Below are 10,307 nucleotides of genomic sequence, written 5' to 3'. Positions count from 1 at the left end.
CTATTGTTCCAAATTAAGCCACTAGACCTAACAAAAACTCCATAACTTCCTTTGGTTCACGTAAAGAGTACAAAGCCTTGGTGTCTTTTGGAGCAGCAGTAACAACAATTGGAAAACCTTGTCCTCTTTTCAGCAATACCTACAAAAATTTTAAATACGTAAAAATTTTATTTTCTTAATAATAACACGTAGAAGTTAAGATTATTTTTTATACAAAATAGAAGATAGAATTTACCTTGAAAGCATCTTCATCAGTTCGATCATCCCCAATGTATATTGGGAGAACATCATCAGAATTTCCAAATCCAAGATTTTCTAAGAAATATTCCAATGCATGACCTTTGTTCCACACAATATTTGGTCCTATCTCAAGCACCTATATTGAAAAAATAAAAAATAAAATTTTTTGTATATTCTTGTTAATTTAACATAAAGTTTGATTAAACAGGAGATGTCACATAAATATTTTTGAAAAGATTTACCTTTATTCCTGTTGATACACGAAAGTTTGGGTGCTCTTTCAAGACAACAGAAATGATATTATCAACAGTACCAAAATCCTGAAATATTTAGAGTTTAGTTAACAAATAAGGTACAATAAAGACATTCAAGATTTTAATATACATGTATAAGATCACCTTTTGACCTAAGACGAATTCAGTATTTAAACTCGTTTGTTTCAACATGTAAAAGTTTTAATACGGAAATTATGAGTTCAGAATTTAATATTTATTAAAAAAAAATCACATGCAAATATAGGTTTGTGCAGGAAAAAATTATACCTTGGTGTGAACATGTCTGTAGTGTACAGAAATGCAGAATTTGTTATCTTCAATATTGACTCCTTTGATACCTTTGGTTCTCTCCCCCAACAGATTAAGAATCTAATAATTGAAACAATAAATAGGGAATATGCAACCATTACTTCACGTCGAGAAAGGAAAAAAGACTTTCATCTCTAAATTTAATTTACGTAGCTCGCTTCTTTTGGGGGATGTAAAATAGTGTCAAATCAAAATATTGAACAAGTATTATACCTTTTGTTTTTCAAGCAAAAACTCTATCGCAGGTTGATAGAAAACAACTTTGTTATCCTGAAATTCCCATAACAAAAATGAATTAACAACCTTGAAGTTTCACATAATCAATTACAATTTTCATTACATGAAATTTAAAACCAACCTTTTCATTTGAATTTGTTGAATCCAAGGGAGCTTCAATATCAAGCCCATGACTTCCAGCATAATAAACATTTTTCAATTGTACAAAATCTTGTACCTAAAATCACACACACACACACAAAAAAAAAGTAAGTAGGATTAATCACATCTAATTATAATTAGACGTATTAAATTATTAATTTTATGTATGATTAATTAAAGTAAGTAAAATATGTACAAACCCTTTCTCGTTTTCGTCCACTGATAATTGCTGTAGGAAATCGATTAGCAACTTCACCTAGCACCATTCTCATCTGCAATTTATATTAAACTCTCAATTAATTCCATAATTACAAAATGGTATATAACCCTTACTAATCATATATGTATTAATATAAATCAATCTCAAGCAAATATCATAAGGGCAACTTGTTCACAAAGTATTTTGATTTTACGTGGGGTTCAGGGAAGATCCACCCCAATGAATGTGATATAGAAAGTTTAACCTAACATAAACATTAATAACAAGTGTTTCCACGATCAAAACACATGATTTATAAGTTACATAGAAAAGACTTTATCGTTATTCTGAAATTTAAAAATAATGAAAACCTAGTACTATAAATATATCCATTCTCTTTTTTTTTCTTTCCATATAATGCATTTTAATTAACTAATGCACACTTCCTCTTTTACCTAATTTAAAATGTATTGGTTTGACTAGAAATGAATATAATTAAGGTGAGAGTTAAAAACCTTCCTATTATAATTATAGAAAGATGGTCAAAAAGTGGAGAATTAATATGAGATTATGAAAATTCTGAATTTACTTTAATAATTATAAAAAGTGGATGATCCCTTTTGACTTGGCTAGCTGTAAGGGTTTTTTTTTTTGTTTGTTTTTTAAATAAGAAATGTGAATACACTTATGAGAGAATTAAATACAAAAAAATAAGACAAGTAAATTATTAAAATTGAAAGAATTTTAATTAAATAAGTACCTTGTCAGTCATGAAAGCTTCTTCAGGGTTGGGCACAATATCAGACAAAGTGCCATCATAATCCAAGAATATTACTATTTTTTTCCCTTTTGCTATTTTCATCATTTCTTCAAATTTTTCCAATGCACAAGGATGCTCCACCTGAATTAATTTGTTCCAAAATTCAAATTCAATTAAACAAAAAAGTATTCACATCTTTACCTTATAATTAAAAAAAAGTACTATTAAAAACACTTACCAGCCAAGAAGCATACTCAATTGAGAAATCATTTCCATCTTCAATCGATGAGAGTCTTGCCAATCCCATAACTTCAATCAACTCGAAAAAAAAAATGTTTAGACCAACTTATATATATGTATTGATTATTCTACAAGTACTTGTTGTAAGGGCTAGACTCTTTTTCTTTTCTTTTTTAGTTTTGGATCTCGATCTTTAAGGTTTTCACTCAACGATTGTAAAAAACACTTACACAAAAAAGAAAAAGAAAAGTAACCAAATCAACAAAATCCATATATGTGGCAATTGTACCATTTCGATTTAATCAAAACATATCCAAGGCTTGTGTTAATTAATGGAAATTACATATGAATTTAGATGAAGAAAAAAAAATACCTTATGCTTATGGAGATGAAATTATTTCTTTTGCCACAGTTAATTTTTTTTTTCTGTGGGAGAAGAGGGAGTGTATGAAAGGAAGATTTTGAGCCTATTTATAGGAATTAAAGTGAAAAAAAAAAGAAGGTAAGTTCCTTACTATATTGTAGTAAAAAACAAGTGTAGATTCATAATCTTTAATTATGGCGTGGAATTACATTGGTTATATATATATATATATATATATATATATTATTTTTGTCTTTATTACTTCATCAATTAATTTTATTTGCAATATTTTCTTTTCGAAAGTCAAACGGTATGTAGGACTTTGACCAATAATTTATGTAAAATGTACTGTTTATTATATTAATATATAAGAGGAATTATAATTTATAATATTTTTTGAACATATATATGAATTTAAAATTGTGAATTAACCTAATTCAATTTGGCTCCATAAGATCAGTCAATTTGACTTTCGTAAAGTGAAATATGATAAATAAAAGTCAATAGAGCATGGTCAAAACGAGTCTAGATTCAAATCTTTAGTTATAAAGTGGGATTACACAAGTTATTTTGGTTTTGTCCTTATTATACTCACTTGTTTTATTTTATGTGTCATATTTTATTTTTTGAGAGTCAAACTGTGTGAATTTTGATTAATATTTTAATATATATTTTTTGCATTATATTAATATGAGAAAAATTGCAACTTAAAGTATTTTTTATATAGTTCTCAAACATCTAAATTTAAAATGAAAAATATTAAATTAATCTACTTAAATTTGTCTCTAAAAATTAGTCAAGTTGACTCCAGTAAAACAAAACATGACAAAGTGAATAAAGAAAAAACTTTTGTAGTCAAAATAAGTCTAGATTCAAACTCTTTAATTATAGCGTGGGATTACACATATTTATGTTGTTTTTTTTGTTTAATTACACAATCATAAGGCAAACTATACTAAATGTGAGCAACAACGATCCTTAATTATAACGTATATATTTTTGCTATTGCATAATTATTATTGACTAACTATTTAGCAAATCGAGTCAAAGATTTGTGAATTGATTAATTATATCAATGCTTGCCATAACAATATATTCTGAAAATATTACTAGCATTTACATTATATTTGGTAATTAATTAGTGGTTTTAATTTCCTTTTTCTTTTTGACTCTTTCTTCATGGAGAAGTAATTTGTGAAGACTTGGTCAGATGTTAACAATGGAAAAACATGAGTTCAATCAACTTTCTAATATTAATGATTTCTTCATCATATTCTCTTACTTACCTTTATGAAACTTATACCTTAATTAGTTAATATTAGACAAAATTAAGATGGTCTAATAATTAATTAGTTGCATAAAAATTTCCAATGATTAAGAACTAGGTCTTAAGATCTAAGTGTAGTTGAGTTTATATGTCCAATACTCCATTGCTATCCTAGAATTTAAGTTTCATAAGCAAGATATAAAAATATTTTACATTATCAATATAATTTAACTTGTCGCAACATATTTATTATCATTTATACTCAGTTATTGAGTAATATTTATCATAAAAATATTGAGTTTTTGAAGTTATGTTTGACATATATTTATTTGGAATTTTTTTTGAAGTTTTTAAATGCTAGTCCCCAAAACTCAAAAGTCGTATGAGCTAGTTTCTGAGAACTTAAAAATATTTGATGATCAGATTTTAAAATTTTAATCAAGTTTTATGATCAAACAAATATTTGACTATAAATTTTCAAAATTTGATCAAACGCTAGTTAGGTAAATCAATTAGGAAGATACACTTCAATTTGTTCACTTCCATAAACTTTCACCTCTGTATATAATAAAATAATGCCTCGCATGGCAAAGACAACTTTGAAGTAAAATATCGTTTATAGGTTTATGTGAACCTAATAATATTACCTTAATCATTAAACATATATATAACTATTTAAAGTGTAAACCTAGTCATTGATAAATTGAAGCCATTAATTAAAAGAACACGTAAATTTTAAATTCTAAATTTGTCTCTGAATTCGAATTTGAATTCCTTCCGGTACCATTTTGTCCAGTACCGGATGAAATTGGATCAAATATATATTACTCTCCTAATGTAGCAAAATATCTTTCTAGATTATAAGTTTCAAGTCGTATAAAAAAACATAACGCTATATATATGAATTCAAATGAAAGCTCGATGAAATAGAGATGTTTTTGAAAAATAGGACACAAGTCACACAACCATGCATTCATCAACTTTTTGCATGGTGCCTAGCTCTCTCCGTCTTATTAGTTTCCATCTATTTAATTATGTATTGTTAATTAAGTTTTTAGATCTTAATGATAGATATAATTAAAGATACACCTTTGTTACTTTTAATTTATACACAATATATAAAGTATACTTGAGGAGAATATGTACTTTATATTAATATCATAATTAATTAAGCCCACTAACTATAGTATTATAATGCGCTTCTGAAAAATAATTGGGGCCAATGATAGTTGAAGTAGCACTTGTAGTTTGTACTTTGTACTTTGTAAATTTCATATATTAATCTCATAATCAAATAGTTTAATTAACACTCGTTAGCTTGATTTTTTGACGCGTAGTTAGTATTATATAATGACAATCTAAAGTAAGATTTGTCAAAAACAAGAGAATTGTTTTAACTTTTGCAAATATTAGTTAATTTTTAATGTGTTCAACCATATATACAACGAAAAATTCCACCAATTCTAATTTAACAACTAATAAAGTGTTTATGTTGGCTTCAAATGCATCCACGTCGAAAAAATTACCAACACTTTAAAGTTTTTGATTAAGGTTAATGACATTTCACGTGTCTTTATAATTAAATATTGTAATTAGTGTCTCTTTGTTAAAGTCCATATCTTTGCAATTAAATAGATTTTATTAGCTAGAAACTGAGTAGTACAGTGTACTACTCCTCTATCACTAATTACTTCTCCACTTTTCCTTTTATAATTGTCCCTAATTACTTGTCCATTTTGACAAATCTAGAAAGAACAATTTTCTTTACCTATTATACCCTCAATTAAATAATTAATTACTTTGAAAAATGTAGAACATTTTATCCACTTCATAATTAATAGGGGTAAAATGGTAAACTCACTATGTCATTAATTGTTTTCTTAATAGGTGTGTCAATTCAAAAGTGGACAAGTAATTAGGGACAGAGGGAGTATCTTTTTAGTAATGTAACATTTGTCTGGATTCTAAAATTTTATTTATAAATGCAGTATTTTTTAATCAAAGAATGATAATTATTTTCTTAATTATTAGATTTTAATCTTTGAATGGAAGTCTTGGCGTAATTAGTAAAATTACTACTACGTGATCAGGTGGCTGTCACTAATTCGAGACGTGAAAATAATTCTTTTGCAGAAATGTAAGACAAGACTACATATATACAATAAATTTTCTGTTTGGGCTGTTTTTCAGACGTTGCGTATAACGAGAGCGATTTTTTTTTTTAGATTTTAATCTTTGTAATCACCAAGTGAGATGCAATGACGCAATATAATTAAGCATATTTATTATCATGTGATCAGGAGGTTGTCATGGATTCGAGCCGTGGAAACAAACTCTTTGTAGAAATGTAGGATAAGACTACATACGTACAATAAACCTTTATGATTTGATTTTTTTTTTTCCAGTTGCGCATAACAAAAGCTTAATGTAGCAGATTTATTTTTTTTGTTGTTTATTTTTACATTTTAATCTTTGCAATTCAGCAAGTGAGATACAAAGACGCAATATAATTCATTTTATAATTGTATAGTTGCTAAATATAGTGCAAATTCGATGTGTATACATTAATAACAAAGTCTTAATTGTCTTTTTAATTAAAATTCATGATTGTAAAATAAAAGTTGAGGGACATTTTGCGGCTAAACGTGGCATTATCCCATTGGACACACTAGTGAATCATGTGGAAAAAGGATAGTAACTTTTTTTTTTGTTTTTTGTTAATTTTTTCCAATAAAGGAGTAACTTTTCAGTTTCATTTTGTTTTATTAACTATTTTATGATCTAAAAAGTTAGGTAGATCATCGATAAAGCGACGTGTCTAAATAGTGGAATCCATCATACAATTAAAGAAACAAACAAGCATAATATAGTTTCACAAATAAGGCGTAGATTGAAGATAGACAAATTTTTTGTCTTTGTAGAATATAAAGATTATTTTGGAAATAAAAATTAAAAGGATGACTTTGTAGTCTTTTATGACGATTATAGTTGTTACAAAATGTCTAATTTCTCGTAAGGGTAGCACCCGACACATGGTTGTATAAAAGAGTCAGTAATGTAGCAAGATACAAAATAAATGTGACAACAAATGATAATAAATATTGAAGAATATAATAAGAAACTACACGATAACTAAATAATACTACTAAAACAAACAAGATGAGATTAGGAGGAGGTTAGACTGCTTCCTCTCCCACATAGAATACGACAATACTCAATTACTTATTAATGACCTAAATTACAATGAAGCAAAATAATAATAATTAATAAAAGAAACATTGGCAACCTGAAAACGCTATTGGAATGTTGAAACTACTTATTTAACAATACTTCACTCATCTAAAAATAATATGTAATAAATTGCATTATTAGTATATAAAAATTAAACTTAATTTTATTTAGTTGCAAGTTGCAACCATGGTGAAAATGTCCAATCGATCGTATCAATATTACAACAACATCTTATCAAACAACTCAGTGATCAATAAATGCAATTCAAATTATCGGTGTCCATATATTTAATTCATGATGGAACTTTATGATCACATGTGTAATCTATTTTTAAATATGTAAATTAATAATGTATATAGTGCGGTGCATAAGAAAGGAAGAAGAGAAGTACAACCAAAATTTGATGTTGTAGACAATTTGTTTTTCTTTTGTTTCCTATTCGATATGCCGATATCTTATTTGAAACTTGACTAATTTAATTTCGCATAAAAAATCACTTTAAAAGATAAATATTTCTTAATCTAATCAAAGACAATTTATATCCAACCCTTAAAATAAAAAAATGGTAATTACTTATCCCTCCATTTGAATATGTGAAAGTAATTGTAACCCTATAGAGTATGTGCACGCCAGAAAAAAGAAGGATATGAAGCATGGTGTCCCCAAAAGTATCCAATCTTAATTTTTCGTGCCCAAGTAATAAAATCTTTAAGACACAATCTTAACGGTAGGGGTGTACAAAATCGAACCGAAAACTGAATCAAACCACAAATCAAGTCAAACCGAGATAAAAAACCGACTAGTGGTTGGTTTGACTTGGTTTGGTATTGAAAAAAAGTCCGACTATATTTGGGTTGGTTTGGTTTTAACTAAAAAAAACAACCCGAGACCAAACCAACCAGACATTATATATATAATTTTAAAATTTTATTTTATAAATAAAAATATTTACTTTGATATAATTTTTAAATATTTCTTATACTTTTTCATAGTTTTTATCTTTTAATATATTGTTTCAAGTTTGAAAATTAGAATTCTGAATGGTTCAATAAAGATTCTAGTCCACAGATGTTGGTAATTATAATAAAACTTAAATCAAAAATCAAATTAATACTAATGCAAAAAGAAAATCAATTCAACACTAAGAATGACAATAATATTGAATATTTGTTCTTTGGTTTTTTATTGGTTTAGACAATTCAAATACATAATCTAATTTTAATTTCCTTCAATATTTAGTCATGTAACTAATATTTATTAAACTTATTGTAGCATGATTTATGTCACGACCCAAAAATGGACGTGATGACACTCGTCTTATCCCACCAGGACAAGTCAGCCTAAACTCAACCATTACAATAAAATGCGGAAATTTTATAATAAACTCAAAAATACCCCAAAAATCTGGTTGTCACACGTACAAGCCTCTAAAGTATTACATTGATTCAAAAGAAAAACACTCTCAAATGACATTGTTCATAGAATAGGACAAGATCATAAATAAGAGTAAGAAAGTCTGCTGAAATGAGAAAGCAACTACCTTATAAATCTCCATAAGAAGACTCAGACAAGGAGAAGAGAAAATATTTCAAAGGTCCGAGATAGTAACCTACAAAAAATGTAGAATCAATGGGTGAGTACCAAGCCACATGGTACTCAGCAAGTAAACTTCTAAACACAAGCTAAGAGAATAAAATACGGGTACTCCTTACACATCAACCGAACCTCCACACCTACAACCTGCATAAACCAGCCCAACCCAACAATTCACAGTTACATAGCACCCAGCTCAACAACAATCACTTTAATAAATTACCTATCCTCAACAACAAATTCAATATTCATCAATCACAACTTCCACAAAAAGGCACTCACAATATCAGCAACACACAAAATCAAGTTCATCAAATAGAGATAATCAAATATCAAGTACTTTCCAACCACCAATAAAACACATAATCACCAAGAATGAAGGATGTCATGGGATGCAATGCAATATGACACCAAGAAATGATATGCCTCAGAATACCAAGTACTCTCTCAACCGTCTATACATGATACTCCTCGAAAATACATCGAGAGTTCATAACCCATGGGGGACTCGCGAGGTCCATATATTGATACAAACGATCTCCACGTGTCTGTGCGGACGATCTCAATTAATCAAGTCAATTAATCACATTGTCTTTTATTACCCTTTTTTCATCATTAGAATCAATCAATGTGGACAAGTCAACCCATCACCAAGTCTCATTACCCCCAAACACATATTACAAGGAAATACACGAATTTCATACACTTAACAAGGGTTTAGAAATCCACTTGCCTCAATTAATCAACAATTCTCTCCGGGACTTGAGCCTTCCCTTTTAGTTGAGCTTCCAAATTAATGCAATCTATTCAAGTACATGAACATAATAAGATTTTGAAACTAACAACACTCATATTAGTATAGGTTCTAAGTTTCAAGCCTAGGGTTAAGTTTCAACTTCTCCAATATCACAGTTCTAACGGTATTCATGTAATACAAAATACTCAATACTTAATTTTATACAAAAAATAATAATTCCAACACCATTTTGTCTTAAAAGACAATTATATTATATTCCGACCCTCAATTTACCTATTATGCTTAACCCATAACCACGGAAAACATATAGTAATTCCTCAAAAAATTTCGTGACCTAAATTAACTTGAAACTATAGCGTAGCATGTATTGAAAATAATTATATATATACTCCTAACAATTTAATTCCCTTAATTCCCAAAAAAATTGATAACAAACAAAAATAATATAATAATAATAATAATGTTAGCAATCTTTCTTGTCCCCTAAATTTCAAAGCCGCCAAAAACGATACAACAACATCATATGCCTTCACAACTACCAACCTTCAATTCCTTATAACTATTATACTAATATAATGATAATAAATATTTATTGCATCCACTATGCTCCAAAACTCCATGAATCATAACAATTGTTGATCAATGAAGGAAATCAGTACCTACTCTAATTAATTTCATATGACAATTGAATTTA

At 27.9% G+C, this 10,307-nt stretch overlaps 1 protein-coding gene across 1 annotated transcript; it reads right to left on the bottom strand.

Moving 5' to 3' along the window:
* On the bottom strand, positions 1-2,824 carry LOC125827765 (probable trehalose-phosphate phosphatase D). The gene is made up of 10 exons (XM_049507091.1): positions 2,775-2,824; positions 2,400-2,470; positions 2,162-2,302; positions 1,403-1,474; positions 1,183-1,278; positions 1,038-1,094; positions 783-884; positions 483-560; positions 236-376; positions 1-139 (listed from the first exon to the last, which is right to left on the bottom strand). Exons 2-10 carry the CDS (start codon positions 2,466-2,468, stop codon positions 14-16), a joined length of 882 nt encoding a protein of 293 aa, XP_049363048.1. The 5' UTR covers positions 2,469-2,470; positions 2,775-2,824; the 3' UTR covers positions 1-13.
* Positions 2,825-10,307: the final 7,483 nt, after the last annotated feature.

The sequence above is a fragment of the Solanum verrucosum genome, unplaced genomic scaffold (genome assembly GCF_900185275.1).
Source record: "Solanum verrucosum unplaced genomic scaffold, falcon-dt-bn FXZP01000064.1, whole genome shotgun sequence".
In the NCBI taxonomy this organism is placed as follows: Eukaryota; Viridiplantae; Streptophyta; class Magnoliopsida; order Solanales; family Solanaceae; genus Solanum; species Solanum verrucosum.
The sequence above is the reverse complement of the archived record's forward strand: the minus strand, read 5'-3'. Positions and strand labels throughout refer to the sequence as shown.

What these genes read in the sequence shown, in the direction of transcription:
- LOC125827765 (XM_049507091.1), bottom strand. Translation starts at nt 2,468, where the DNA reads ATGGGATTGGCAAGACTCTCATCGATTGAAGATGGAAATGATTTCTCA. An exon ending in AAGCTTTCATGACTGACAAG is followed by an intron (nt 1,475 to 2,161) that starts GTACTTATTTAA and finishes TATAAATTGCAG; the next exon opens with ATGAGAATGGTGCTAGGTGA. An exon ending in CAACAAATTCAAATGAAAAG is followed by an intron (nt 1,095 to 1,182) that starts GTTGGTTTTAAA and finishes TGGGAATTTCAG; the next exon opens with GATAACAAAGTTGTTTTCTA.